The sequence below is a fragment of the Pipra filicauda genome, unplaced genomic scaffold (genome assembly GCF_003945595.2).
Source record: "Pipra filicauda isolate LSUMZ 115617 unplaced genomic scaffold, ASM394559v2 scaffold516_size422861_pilon, whole genome shotgun sequence".
Lineage (NCBI taxonomy): Eukaryota > Metazoa > Chordata > Aves > Passeriformes > Pipridae > Pipra > Pipra filicauda.
Genome location: NW_024104661.1, coordinates 63,867 through 79,738, shown reverse-complemented (window position 1 = coordinate 79,738; position 15,872 = coordinate 63,867). Strand labels below are relative to the sequence as shown.

At 41.4% G+C, this 15,872-nt stretch overlaps 1 protein-coding gene across 1 annotated transcript in view; it reads right to left on the bottom strand.

Annotated features, from left to right (window-relative positions):
* TBC1D9 (TBC1 domain family member 9) overlaps positions 1-6,126 on the bottom strand; it is a 52,816-nt gene extending 46,690 nt beyond the window's left edge. Inside the window, exon 1 of the mRNA XM_027729668.2 lies at positions 5,707-6,126. Coding sequence (XP_027585469.1) covers positions 5,707-5,833 — 127 coding nt within the window. The 5' untranslated portion in view covers positions 5,834-6,126. The remainder of the gene's footprint in view (positions 1-5,706) is intronic.
* Between the last annotated feature and the right edge of the window lie 9,746 nt (positions 6,127-15,872).

Here is a 15,872-nt window from a genome sequence, read left to right as displayed (position 1 = left end):
TCAAGAAAAGTCTTTGACCAAAAGCATTACAGTAGGGAAAGCAAAGCTACACCAAGCAACATCTCAGGCCCTGTATCTGTGCAAACAGTGCCCTGCTGCAAGAACTGGAGATCAAGAGAACCTGTAAGTAGGAAGTGAGACACCTTCCAACTGAGGAACTGGGAAAGCATCTGGAAAGACTGGTGAATCAAACAGCAGTTCAACCCTAGACATCTGCATGTTCTCTTGAAATGGAAATCCACTACTGTGAAAAAGCAAAACACACCCACAGCAGATCCTAAGGAAAAGCTCAGAAGCATCAGAGCAGATTTGGGGTACTGCCAAATGACAGAGTGGAGCAAAAGAGACTGGTTTGCACTCCATGAGCTGAAATGAGCATGAAAAGCTGATAGATAGGCTGGCCACCTCTACTGGTTATGCTAATTGCATCCATTTGGATAAATACTACATTTCAAGTATCAGAAAAAGCACACGCCTTCTACTCAAATGTACCAAGTTTGACATGCAAATTTTAACTGCTTGAGTCAACAAGGGCAGAGTTAACAAGTTTGTTAAGGCATGTACCATCCTTTGTTCAGGCAGATGATACGCTGGCCAAAAGACTTTCTAAACCTTAAGTATAAAAACAGGTTTTCAAGCAACCTCTTCCTCAACTCTCTGAATTGACAGGTTGAGAGCAAGACAGAATCTTATCTCCAAACTTGATCTACTAATTGTGTTGTTCAGCAAGGCTGCAGAAAAGTCTTTCAAGATGGAACGCTGTCACAGTATTAAAAATTGTATTAGATCTGACACTGAAAGCTCACATCAGCCAGCCAAGCTCAGAACCCCTCCTTTCTGCCCTTCCCATGTGGCAATTAAACAGTAACTCCTTTTGCAAAAATGTCTGGGGAGAAAGATAGTACTTCATCAGATTCTTTTATCACCAGAAGTCAGCAAATTTCCATCTGCTCTCTTCTGCTTAAACATTTGAATCATCTTTGGCAACATCTCATAAACTTATAAACTCCTACTGCATCCCTCACGCATGCACTGTCCCAGCTGTAAGTATAAATATACCCTGTCTGCAAAATAATTCACTCCCCAAAACAGTTCTTTCAAGCTAAGAACAATTTATTTGCCTTGGGATTCAAAGAGATCTTACAATAACACTTTAAACAAAATGACTTAGAATTCATCTCTACTTCATCCACAACTGTACACATGCAAAAGGAGCACAGTAGCCACAAGTTAATTGTACCACACCCTCAGTCTCTCTTCCTGTAAGCTCCAAGTGAATACATTGCTCTGCCGTCCACTGTTAGTCTCACTAATTCCTTTCAATAATGTTTCCAAGCAGAAGAGTTTGGGAAACATTATCCCAGTATAGCAGAAAGCAGTTAGAGACATTTTTAAACCTATTTGTCGCATCTGAATGCAAGACATGCTTAAAAACACGAGCCTTTTAGTTGTTTATAAACTTTACAGCATGTTCAAGATCCTTACATCCATGAAAGTAGTACTATCATACAGGGCACAGTGCCCAAATGATGGTAGAGATCTGGGTTCAACTTCTCTCCAAATACCTCTGCTTCAGCACATGCAGGCTGCTGTGCAAATAAATACATCAGATTCTTCTGGAAAAGGAATTATTTCATGTAGGCCAAACTACCAGGCTGCCTGGGGAAGCAAGCAGAATATGTATGAAGGAGAGAAGGTTAAAAACATCCAGTACCTTTGAGAAAACTAATAACAGGAAAGAAAATACTTTTTTCCCTGTTGGTGAACAAAGGGAAGATGAAACTCTTGAGCAAAGGTCACAGAGAAGCAATACATGGGCATGGCATTATGTGGAATGCATGAAATAATTTAATTTAGGAGAAAGTTCATCAATCATCAAGTACTTTTAAAGCAGCAAAATACACTTTTTTTGTTCTTGTCCTGGAAGATTAATGCAATGATGCAAGATAATGTGAGTTTGCAGAATAGCTACAAAAATCCAATTTAAAATCCAATTCACAAGTCTTTCCTATTTTCCTTTTTTAAAAGGAAAATAAAACCCAAGCAACCCTTCAGTTAAGCCATGCTTACAAAGAAAAGTTGCACCGATGTGATCAGTGCCTACATAGACACAATAATTTAAATGAGTACAGACCTTACTTCAGTAAGACTTTTAGCAGAAAAGCTGTGTCTCTGAAAAAATTATTGATCAAATACACTTCGTTAGCAGAGATGACTTCTATGGGTTCACTAATCATTACTCCCTTAACACACAACAAGATCATCCTAATTCTTTTAACTTGTTACAATACAATATTAAAATAAGCAGAAAAAGCGTCTCCAATGTCCAAACAAGCATTTAAACAGTGTTTCTCAGTTCAACAGTTACACAAACGAAGGTCAAGAGAGAACCAGAGTAAAAGGGCTGATTTTTCACCCCTTCCCCCAAGGCAACTGATACTCCTTCTCCTGCAAAGGACTGCGGCACTCAGAGTGGATCCAGGAGAACAGATAACACCAGTACTGCTCTTCTGTTCCAACACAAAGCCAACAGGAATTACTTTCACCACCCCCAAGGCTATACAAAATACTTGGTTTTGAACTGAGATGTGTCAAAAGACCTGAAAGATGAGGCCTTCCAGACTTTGCTCTGGTGATAGAAACCTTTGTCCACAGGATGGTAGTTAAGTGATGGAATATGGGTAACACAGAGACCCTGGCAGATATTTCACGCCTTTCAGACGCACTTTCAGAGTCACAGCATTCCAATCCACCTCCAAAGGGGTCTGTTCTCAGCCTTCCCCCCTCATTCTCACTCACCCACATGAAAGCACTCTGTCTCTTCCTTCAGCTGCATTACAGGGCAGCCCCAGCTAAAGTTCTTTGAAACCTGACATGATCATGGATAAAGAGAAGGGCATCACATTTAACCCTGATCAGTTTGCTGATGGGGTAGTTTCACAGCAAATCTAGATTTGAGGGCTCTGCCAGAAAATCAATGCTTCTCATTGTCTACCCACTGCTTAAGTTACACAGTGAAGCCAGGTAATGTCATCAACCCCATAATCTCATCAATTTGAAAGTCAATTGTCATTCTACAATTCAAGACAAACGACTTCAAGAGTCAATAATGGAGTACAAGTCAGAAAAAGTTAAATCAAAAAATAAAAAATAAAGGACAGCTGTATTTACATCCTCTCTTGCATATATGAATTCAGGCCATCCCCACCACAGTGTAAAATCCTGCATACAATATTTCTAGACAGTTTCAAGGACATATAAGCTGGTTTCCCACAGAGCAACCAGGCCAAATTTTATACCACATTCATGGGTGGATAACTTTTTAGACTATATCTGAGCAAATTTCAGCATTATGTCACTACAGAAAGGACAATTAAGGAGAAAAAAACCCTAACCCACCATTCATAAAAGGTTCTTTTTTATTCCTGTTTCCTTACTTTTGATCAGATAACCTCCAGCTCTGTCACAAGAACAGTATCATATCATCTACAGAACTTCCACAGGGCCATCCTAAATGCTATCATTGCTGCAAATTATGTATCCAGTTTACCTTTTCAGCAGATTTATTTATTCTGAACCCTCAGGATCAGCTAGGTCCCTCAATACCTTGCTTTTAACCAGTCTTTCCTACTAGCAACAACCCACTGGTTTTCTCTACCTGCCTGGGCCCTCAATGGGCAGACCACAGCTGTTAGAACAACCAGTGCAAAATTCCAGTATTTCCATGAAAAACAAATAATCGTAAGTTCCACTTATTACTGTGCCTGCCGACCTGTGACTGGCCTGCACACTCTACATCCCCGTCTTTCTTTCCTTCTTTTATCCTTCCTTCCTTCCTCTCCCACCTTCTATTGACCACTGTGTCAAAAATTCTTGTCATTTTAGCACATGGTCTAACAAGTTCCCGTACAGCCCTTTAAATACTGACAGCACCAATAATTTAATAACGGGGGATTGATTAGTTATGGTTTTGGCAACATACTGGAAAAAGTACAACATTTTTCTGGCTCTTCTCTGTGCAAACAAACAAACCCCCTGGAAGTTGCCTTATTGCTACTACCTCAATGCCACCGCTGCTGCAATTCCAGGCAAAGCACAGGAACTAATAAAAGCTACGTGAAAAGCAGTTTTCAAAATACACGTAGAAATTTTGCCACCTAAACAATATTCACTATACAGACTTCATTCACAAACTAAAATAATGGATACAGTGCACAAATATTTACATTCCAAGGGGCAGGGGGGAAATGCAGAAACAAAGAACTGTTTCTGTATTCTGAACTACTACCAAATGCTGCTGGCTTATCTGGCTTTCACAAAAAACCCTGCACATTTATGAATCCTACTCCCACTCAAGGACAAAATCTTCAGAAGTGATCTCTCCATTTGTACAGTGGTATCACCAACCAAACAACTGCAAGAAGACTTAGGTATATATGCACTGTGCAAACAGGTTGAGGAAAAAACTCTAAATTCTCAACATGTTGCCCCAATAACTGAGGAATGACTGGAAAATAGACAGCTATCTCAAATGATCTCTAATTCAAAGATAACAAAGTCAGAAAGGTAAGAAGAATGCCTTGTCAGATTTTAAAAGGCCAGGGGGCAATCCATGAAAGGGGAGCCTGAAAAGAATTTCTCAGTAAATAGAGCAAGGATGAACTTTTAAGGCACAACATGTCTTTTTATTGATTTGACAACTCTGTCCATAATTCAAAAGATTTTAAAAAATAATTAAAAATCTGTAGTAGCTGCTGGTCACTTCCCACACAAAAATGAGGTGGTTTATCAACACACAACACTGAAGTAGACTGAAGACCTTGGCAGTCTACACAAAAACACACTTCACAGCAATGCTTTAGTTCAGATTATAAATTGTTTACAAGTCCATAGAGCATTCAAAGACCGAAGAAACACTTAATCTCCCGGTAAATATGTACAGGACCTTGAACCAAATACAGATGTAGTCCATATGTTTACTTTGCTTAGTCTTAAGTACTAGTTGTCATGGAAGTGGGTAAAGAAGAAAGCACAGGTTTTCAGAGAATGAGTTTGACTGTTCTGTACCAATTCAAGAAGTACCAGTGGAAACACCACTGGGTTCTGTATCTCCAATATACAAAAATGTACCAATGGAAGTACCATTGGGTTCTGTATCCCCAATATACAGATGTGTATACACATTGCCTAAAGAAGGGTGGAAGGTCTTGACAAATGGATATGCACAGTATTATCGAGGCTTAGATGCTTATGACCCAAACATCTACAAAAGCGTCTCCACTTGCCAGCAGTCGGAAACAAAAGCATTCAGGGAACATACCTCACAAGGACATCGTGGAGAATACGGAGAAGCCGAAGCAAATCTCTTCTAATTTATGAATTACAACACGGTCTTTAAAACGTTTTAAAGAAGGTGTGTTAGAGGCTCAACAACAAAACGCTCCCGGAATCTGGGCAAGTCACAGCCCGATGTACGGAGCCATTGGACACCGGGGGGGGGGGGGGGGATGTCACTCCACAAAGCTCCAGTGCGTAAATCCTCACGGGAATCCTGGCGTATTCCACGCACCTGAGCATCGACGGGGCGCCCCCAGCCCGGGCACCGGGAGGGGGGCAGGATCGGGGAGCGCCTCCGCATCCCCTGGGGACCCCCCGCCCCGCGGGCACCGCCCCGCCCGGACCACGGCCCGCCGCCGCCGCCCTTACCCGCCAGTCCCCCGCCGCCGCCATCGCCGCCGTGCCCCTTCCTCCTCTGCAGGATGAAGTAGGGGTTGGCCCGCTCCGTCACCCACAGCGCGTTCGCCAGCAGCACCTCCTCAGGGTTCACCCACATGCTCCCGGCGCGGACAAAGGCGGGCCCGGCGGGCTGCGGGGGCGGCTCACGCTCGCACCGCCCGCATCAGGCGCCACCATGCCCGGCCGCCGCGGCCGACGGCGCAGCCCCGCGGGCACCGGCGGGCACCGGGCGGAGGGGCGGCGGTGGAAGCAGCAGCAGCAGCCGCATAGCCCCTCGCTGGGCCCCCGCCGCCTACCCGCGCTCCGCCGGGCGCGGAGGGGCGGCTGCAGCGGCCCGGGGCGGCGGCAGCTCCCGCCGCAGTGGTGACATCAGCGCCGGCCCCGCCGCCGCTCCGCGCTCCTCTCCCGCACAAAGCCCGCGGGAACCGCCGCGCTCCCGCGCCGGGCGCGCCCCCGCTCGCTCCGCCCGCCGGGCGCGCCCCCGCTCGCTCCGCCCGCCGGGCGGGCAGCGCGCACCGCGCTCCCGGCACCTGCGCGCACCGGGCACGGGCACGGCCCTGCCCGCTCCCCGGCGTGGAGCCGCGGGGACACCGCGGGGAGGGAGGTGCAGGGCGAGAGCAGCCCCGCCGAGAAGGACCCGCGGGTTCCGCTGGAGGAAAAGCTGCTCGTGAGCCGGCAAGGCGCGCTCGCAGCCCAGGAAGCCGATTTTGTCCTGGGCTGCATCACAAGCAGCGCGGCCAGCAAGGCGAGGGAGGGGATTCTGCCCCTCTGTTCTGGTGAGACCCCACCTGGAGTGCTGCGTCCAGCCTCCTGTGGAGACAGGCTGAGAGAGCTGTGGTTGCTGAGCCTGCAGAACAGAAGGCTCGGGGAGACCTTCGAGCAACTTCCAGTACCTGAAGGGGCTACAAGAGAGCTGGAGAGGGACGTTTTGCAAGAGCACGTGATGATAAGATATGATAGGAGTGGTGGCTTCAAACTGACAGAGGGCAGGTGTAGATTAGATACCAGGAAGAAATTCTTTGGTAGGAGGGTGGTGAGGCACTGGAACAGGTTGCCCAGTGAAGTTGTAGATGCCCCATCCCTGAAAGTATCCAAGGCCAGGTTGGGCAGTGCTGATCTAGTGGAAGGCGTCCCTGCCCATGGCAGGGGGTTGGAACTGGATGATCTTTAAGGTCACTTCCAACCCAAACCATTCTATGATTCCCTCTTTTAACTGCCTGCCTTGAAAAATTTGGCCTTCTCATCCTGTGGCTCAGAGAAGTTTGTAAGATTGGGTGTTAAGAGAGGGATCTGACCTCAACTTTGCAGGAAGCCATCCACCAGAGGTGGTGAGACAATCCTCTTTCCACAGTCCCTTTTTTAAGTATCCCTTCTCTGCTATGCCCCACATAGCATTTGAAATTCACCTCTGCTGCTGAAGACCACATCGTACCTATTGCTTAAGATGGGGGGAATTTTTGAGGGCCTGAAAGTCCTAAAATAAACCAGTATACTTGGCAGTATTCCAAGCACACTCAAAAGGAACAGTAGTATTCATAAGTAACATGTTTTCTACCCTTGCAACTCTGAACACTATTTGCTTTCCAAGTTGTTAGGAAAGGGCTGGACTTGCTGGCCTCCCTTTACTCTGAAAACTGTTAGTGTCCAGTCAGATACTTATATTTGGTTTATTAAAGGCTTGGAGAAGAATAAATTAAGCCCCAAAGAAAACATTAAAACCGTATTCCAAGCACAAACTACTCATATGCAGGCTGTAGCTTTACAATAGAGTTCAGCCTTTCATCAGGTTGTGCTGGCATGGAGCTGGTGCCCAGTGCTCATCATGTGGAGATGGACACATGGTCATGGGAGAAATGATTCTTCATCTGAGGTAGCAGTCATGAGGCTGTCACTGTGTAGGTAAAAGGTTCAGGAGAAGGAAGTGACCATCTCTGATGGACACTTAAAAATTCTCAGTTCCACTGCACCATGGGGATTGCACAAAGAATTGCACAAAGAGCCAGTGTTACATGATGCTTGGTTCTTTCTTCTGACAGACCATCTAAAAAAACTACCAGAATCCTTCTCTCAGTAATTTGCCAGCTGACTTTAAAATTCACACCATTTTTGGGCAGTGAGAAATTTTAAACAATTTAAGAGAAAACTATAGACAGTTAATCTATTCCCTGGGGAAATCTGAAATAAAATTGCTACTAATTAATCAATTATAACTGAAATTTATAAATATTTTCCATAATTTAAGACTTTTGAAGACAACGATGGATTGTAGATCCAAACAACCTACAGCGATCTCTCAGTTATTATTTACATTACAACTAATATCACAGTATTTAACAAAATATTTTAAAGTGCATAATAGCCTCTCTTCAAAATTTTACTTGTTTCAGTTTTAAACTGTGACAAAAAAATCATGGCAACATACTTGCAAATAAGTATTAAGGGTAAATGTGCACTGAATTTACCGAAAATTGTTTCACTTCTGTGGACTTGTACTACGTTATTTCACTCCTTCCTGTTATTTCATTTCTTCTTCCTTACAAAATTGTCTATGCAAGTATAAACTCAATGTAATTTTCCTCTTTTTTTAGAGTTATTATTATTCTCCACATACTTAGCAGTTTCCTCTCTCCATTAATATCAGAGTAAATACCTCAACTTCAACGCATGAGATGGAGAGATCTAAAACACATTTTCATTTCTGATACAACATTGAGTTTAGCCTTCCATGAGTTAAAAGACTTCATTTAAGCACAGTGCTTCTAACAAGGCCCTGTTGACTTCAAGCTATTTATGTTAGTCACCAAAAATCACATCACACCCTGAAGATATAAGGGTTTCTCTCTATGCATTGGTGTAATCAATCTTTGCTTTCCTACTTCTCTTCAGATTCCTGCTACTTCTAAGTTGCAAACATAATCCACAAGTTTCCCTTTCGTAATCTACAGTAGGAAATATTTCAGCAGCAACTGGTAACTACAAACGGTCTCTTTTCATCCCTTTTCAAATACTTTCAGTATGCAGCATAATGTCCTCAAAAGGGCTCAGAGTGGAAAGAACTGAGTAAACTAGAGAAGCAGCATGAATCACAAAATCAGTCAGATATTCTAAACTATGAATATGGAGGACTGCACCCAAGACCTATTGGCATTCCCAAGCAGAAGCCTTACATAAACCCCAAGAGCTTCTACCACTGGTTGTTATACTCCCGATGGTAACTCCACAGCAGCAGAAAAACCTGTTCCAGAGTAGCAGATCTGCAATCCAGTGATCCTTTTCAGGTAAAACTAATAACAATCCACTTTAAAAGCCTTTTGGCATTATATACAGAGACAGTGTGATACATATATTAAGGTCTCAATAAAGTCCTTAGAGATTTAAATGAATACCCTACTCCAGTACACAATCCTGTTGACTAACTACTACACTAGGAAGTGATAATTCTAATTTAGCATACTACAATTTCTGTCCAGGTAAAATAAGAAATTGTTGGGAAAGAAACTACTCCAATTCCAGAAAGAATAAATGTCAAATCCTTGCCTTCTCATCTAATAGAAATACAGGGCTCTAACATACAACCTTTTTCCTTTTGCTCTAGATCTCTTTTATCCGCTCCTGATGAGCTTCAGTAAACCATTTGGAAAAACATTTTCCTTTGAAACATCAATAGCCCTGCAATGATAATAGTTCTATCAAGGAGGGTGTCCACTTTTATTTGACATAGCAGTTGAAAAGGAAAAAAAACCCCATACATCAAAAAACAAACAGCCCACACCCCAAAAAATCCCATAAGCAAACGAGGGAAATTGTAGAGAAAAGCAAAAAAAATATCAAACTGCATTTTGTTGACACTGACCATCACTTTCCCTGATAAAAAAATGAAAACCACAAGGTTTCCAAGTGCCCCTGAGGAAACTTATTTCACAGCTACCATAATTTGCCATCTGTAGCTTCCTTCTTTAATGAAGTCTTTAGAATAGACTTCATTGCAGATGAGTAGGAACCGTTAACTCTTCATTGTGGGGGTTTTGACAACTTGTGCAAGCTCTTCTAAATTAGAATTTTTTGAATATTAAAATGTAGGTTTATTCTTTCCTATATGAATCATTACACTCTGTTTGTTAGCCTGTTAGGAAGAACATATCAGTTGCACTTTGAAAGCTTCAGATCTTATTACTATCTAATGATACATTCAAACAATCTGCTAACACTGAACACCCAGAACTTCACATTCAGTTCTATAATAATATAGGTGCGACTGATGTTTCATATATTCTATTGCTCACATTATTAGATGAGATAAATTCAAACAAATATAGAAAAGATTACCTTAAAATTACTACATGGTGCTTCTGTATTTTGGCAATCAGGATTAAAACCATCACCTAATGCTTTATTGAATTATGCAAAAAACATCCCCAAAACTACTGAAATAGCAAAAATTCCCACTTGACAAGTAAAATATATTACAAAAATTATTCACCTGCAATCATTTCTAAGTCCTACGTGCTTTCAAAATAAGCATCTGCATCAACATGATGCTGAGCCAAGATCTATGTTCATTGCTTTGTCACCTTAACCTTTCATTCTCCATCTGTCTCATTCATCACTTTCAGTCTTTCATGACCTACACAAGGAGATCTTTGAGGAATATCCTGTAGATAATACAGCAAACTAAAATGCATAATAAGGTACACAAGCAAAATATGAAAAGGTGATATTGAAAATGGCATGTTTTAATATGTTTGTCATTTAACTGTTGAAGTCATGGTGACTTCCCTTTATTTCCACAATTATGATCATCAACACATTTGTGACAGCCCTCATTTTGTACCTGTGTCTCATTTACCTACAGTATCGTCCTTATCCTCAGACTTAACAGTCTGTTAAATCTACAGGCTATACAAAATCATAAAATAACATGGAAGAAGAACTGCTTCCTACACAAAACCATTGATATACTATATGGTCACCATGCCCTCAAGACATCAATTAAAGAAATAAAACAGGTAGGCAGCTAAAACATTAAATACCCTGCTTTCCATCCCTCAGTTCTTCTTTTCAGTCTCACCAACACCTTTTTCGTTTCCCTACCCCCATCTATATATTTCAAGTCTTACCTCCTCCTGCAGCAGTGATCATGCTTTATGAAGGCTTCAACTAAAACCTGCACGGTTGTGTATATATTTTTGGCCCAAGTTAAAGCTATATACTGGCTCTTTAGGAGAAAGAGTGGTTTGTCAGACTAAAATAATGGAGGTTGAGAATAGCACCATAAACCTGGAGTAAAATGGGAAATGGAAAAATTCATCAAGTTGCACAGTCCCAGTGTGTGAGATACCCAGTCACAGCTATACAAATAACAAAAATTAAGTGGAAAAATACAAAGAGTAGCAAGTCTTTTAAAAAAAAAATAAGGCTAACCCTAGAAAGCAGTAGCCCCATATTAAAAACACACCTATTTTCTTCTTTTAATTAAAGCTGTATATTTATGCACACAGACGATATCTTCCAACCACTTCTTATTTACAATTACAGTAATACAGTCTAATAGCCAGTCAAATATGAACCATAAAATATTCAAAAAGTAAATAGTTCCATGTAAATTCTTAAGCACTTTCATTTAATCACAGTTTTCTTGATTTATGATCAAGATAGTAAGATGTACTTTCACTGTTATCTGTACTATACTAATGGAAATGTAATTTACCAAAACACTAAATATACCATCAAAGTTCAAAACAGTCTTATAAAATATCATATCAGAAGCAATCTTTTATCTGTGCCATGTTTTTAGATACACTATGTATAATGAGATAATTTATAAAGTTCTAGTTTTATAGTCTCTTTTCTTATCAGTATTTTCATTTACATTAGTAAGTAAACCTGAACTTTCAGCAAGATGTTACCTTTTTGACACCATATGCTTGAATTCCAATTAGTGCCATGTGAATAAGAAAATACATATTTTTTTTTCCCTCACCAGCTACAATGAGAGAACACCTTGTGACATGAAGGGCTTGAGAAACCCAGAGCAAAATTCAGCTAGACTTAAAAAGAACTTACTATGACTGAGTAAAAAATACTCTAAGTTCACATTAGGTGTATTTAAGTCTCAATGTTAACTTAAGTTGTGCAGAAGATCATTTGAGGAAAAGTACAGAAGAAATCGTTTAGGTCAATTACTCTTTCAAAGATGCAATCCTGAGAACAACTGCATTCTGCAAAATAGTAACTTCCCCAAACTCTTTCTGACGCTTGAAAGTTTTAACATTCTATTTCCTTTCCTGTAAAATCTTCAGCTTAGTGTATATATAGGGCATATTATTAGTGTGAAATTTATAGACATTTTGTAGAGAGAATTTAGATGCAATTTAGGATTATGCAATAACAAAAAAGTTTTAAAAAAACAAATATTAAAATAACGTTTTATAAAAATCAAAGCAATTAACAAAATCAGGGAAAAATCAGAAACAATTGTCTCCAGTGTTGTAACCAAGTTTCAATATAAAACCAAGAAAAAAAAAATTCCTTCTTATTTCTTCCTTTCAAGTGAAAACCTTTCCTGCAGGAGAAAAAGTAATATATACCCAAGCAAAAAGAGGCACTTCCATTATAAAGAGCAGTGAAAATAACTGTGACTTCTATGGAAGGAATTTCTATAATTATTTCCCCCTTTCAATGTTAATGGATTTTCTTGTTCTGGAGTATTTTCTTCTCAACAGTTTTCCTTCACAAACCCTCTCAGTTCACAAGTCACGTCAAATAACAAAATTTCCCATTTTGTATAGCAAACTCCAAATAGATCTATAAATCAAGATCTATGCAAATAAAATTTGAGCTTTTCACAATTGTAAAATAGTAATAAATTGGGTAAAACTCTATATTAGCTTTTCCCAAGCTCACTATTTGTAATGACAACAGCCAAGTTAGAACTATGACAAAGTGGAAGTAGAAGCAGATATACATATTTGACAGGAATATGTTTGGAAGATTTTTAAAAGATTCAATTAACCTAAAGTTGATCATCTCCCAGTTCAAAAAGAATCAAAAAATACTTTTATGCTTTGGCAGAAAAAAAAAAAAAAGAAAAAAAATCACCAGTCTGCCCTCAACCTCTGTATTGTCATAAGGAGTACCCCTAACATACTTTAAGTATAAATACAGAAATTTTCTCAACAAAGAAACCAGAACAGATCATAAAAAGAAAATCAGGCAGCAACTGCCACCAGTTGAGGTAGCAGGCATTGAGGTATTGAGGCATTTTTGTTCAGTAAGCCAGACCTTTTGTAAGGATTCAATCATGCTAATTGTCAAGTACATCCTGCAGGGCTGAGTACCCCCAGTGCCTGTCTGGATTTGGGCCTCTTAACTGCAATGCTGCTCTCTACCCAATCCAGAAATACACAGCTGTGCAAGACCAGTGTATACAAAGGGTGTATGAAAAGCATGAGAATCCAAGGAGAAAGACTTGGGAGTCCCGGTGGACAAGAAGATCAACGTGAGCCACAATGTGCCCTTGAAGCAAAGGATTCTGGGCTGCATCATGTACAACACTACCAGCAGGTCAAGAGAAGTAAGAGTCTTCCCCTCTGCTCAGCATTGGTGAAGCCACAGCTGGAGTGCTGGGTCCAGTCCTGCACTCCCCAGTACAAGAGAGATATTGAGAGATACAGAAGAGTGTTCAGTAAAGAACTTCTAGAGAAGACTCAGGGCCATCTTCTGGATGTGTGTATCTCTCTCTCTCTCTATATATATATATATATATGTACATATATATATATATATGGCTTTGGGCAGTGAAAGAATGGAGCCAGACTCTCCTCAGCGATATCCAGAGGAAGGACCAAAAGCAATCTGCACAAATTGAAATACAGAAAACCTCATTCAAACTTAAGAAATCACTTATTCCCTCTGAGGGTGGTTGAAATCTCTGGGGAGAAGTTGCCCAGAGAAGTAATGGAGTCTCTATCCTTGGTCATATTCAAAACACAATGGGACATGCACCTGAGAAATCAGCTCTAACTGGTCATGCTATGAGCAGGGGGTTGGACTAGACAACCTCCAGAGGCACCTTCTAACAACAACCATTCTTTTACTCTGCATGATATTTTGAAATCAAAAAAACTTAGGGACTTTAAATGCTATTCTTTACAGCCTTTTATTTTTATATTTCTGGACTAGGGAGTAATTTTTAAAAAAATCAAACCCTATAGGATTAATAGTCTATAAACTTTGCTTGCAGATTTTTGCATGCTCTTTATTAAGATACCTTGTAAAATTCTCCCTATACTTTCACATGCATCAAAAGTACTAAGCACCATAATTTTAAGGTTCTGATGTTAACAGACGCCATTCCTTTCTCGCCTCAACAGGGAAACAGTATGTTAATCAATCACTCCTATTTCCATCTAAAGAAAAACAGTGACTACTAACAGAAGAGAGTGCATCAGCTGGTTTTACCTTTGACACAAAGTACTTCGTTGGACTTTAAAAGGCAAGCTTGGCTTTGAGTCATTTGGCTGCTCTTGGCCTTTTTTACTAACAGTGACACTTTGGCAATTTTGTCTCAGAAAGCTTGTACAAGCCAGAAATTAGTTCAAAGCATAGGGTCAATTAAATACAACATGTATACAAGGATATAAACAATAATTGAAGTGTCCTATAAGCAAGACAATCTCTGGAATATGGAGGGTGGGGAACTGTGGAATAAAGAAAAAAGTGTACCCAGTATTGGTATTTTTAGCTTTACACTCCCAGAGCTGGAATTCTCATCCACTGGAATGGAATAGAGATATAGATTTCTCCCTTCACAAGGTCCCACTTAATGAAATCAATTATATTTTGTTTATTCCTGTAATATACATTGCTATTTGTTTCCTGTTTCAACACAAATAGGACTACTTGCTTTTAAAAAAAAATAATCTGCAGAGTCAGAGGAGAAGGAATGGAGGGAAACTGCTAAGAAATTACACACATTTTCCAATCTGTCAAAAATATAGCATTTAATTTGTAAATGCCAATATGTACAAAAATATCTAACTAGGAAGAGCATAAACACAAGCTTGTTATGGATAATGAACTGAAATTGCCCACTGTGTAAATAGGAAAATACTGCTGAGTCAATACATTGTGTCCGTGAACAAACCTGCTGGACAAATTTAATCCCATCCCTCTGCTCCAATAAACACAGGGCAGGCAGGTCTCTCCAGCCCAGGGAGAAGAGGAAGGAGAACTGCAGGAACACAGGCAGGCACAGGCAGCTCTTGGCACTTCTTCCCTGCAGACCTCTCTGCACTTGGGGCTCTTGGCACTTCATTTATAAAGAAGGGGGGGACAGCAGCCCAGGAATGCCCCTCAAAAACAGGGGCCTGGGCAGCTGGAGATTAGAGAAGGGGAGTTGTGAGGGGAGACACAGAGAGAGAACAGGAACAGGGGTTGTTTGGGAACAGGCTGTGTGTCCAGCAGGGAGGGGAACTGGAAACACGGGAGGCTGGAGGAAGGCAGGGGGTGAGCACGGGCCTGCCTTGGATGGATCTTTTTGCCCTTTGCTCAGGGGCCTCAACTCCACCCTCTCTGAGAGCAGCAGGGAACTGCTGCAGGGGAAGAGTTCATTTAGGCACAAGGCAGTGATGCAGCCACTGGGGCAGGGGAAGAGGGGACAGGAACTGAGAGCAACTGACACCAAAATGACACAATCACCACTGAAAGGGACTTTATTGAGCTGCAACACAAACACAGTCACAGCACGCCAGGGCCAGAGGTACCCACAGCACCACCAACACAGCAGCTGGGCTTGCAGGAACACCATCTACTCAAGTTATGGAGCCAGGGGCTGACAGTTGGCATCCATCCTAAAGATGCACTCAGGCATCAGGGCCAAGTCCTGCCCACTCACGGCACAGTTCAGCCCCAGCAGCAGTGGCATTTTCTGCCTCTCCCTCCAATCTCATTTGGGACCCAACAGTTCAATGCTGGGGAATTTTAGCTTCATCAATGTTTTACAAAGTTGTGCTTCCTGAGAACTGGTGCATTTTTGAGTCTTCCTGACTCTTCCAGTGCTGCACTTGCCAGGATCCTTTGGGCCTGGTGTGTTGCTCACAGACAGGGCACTCCAGGAAACAACTTCCCACCAGTCA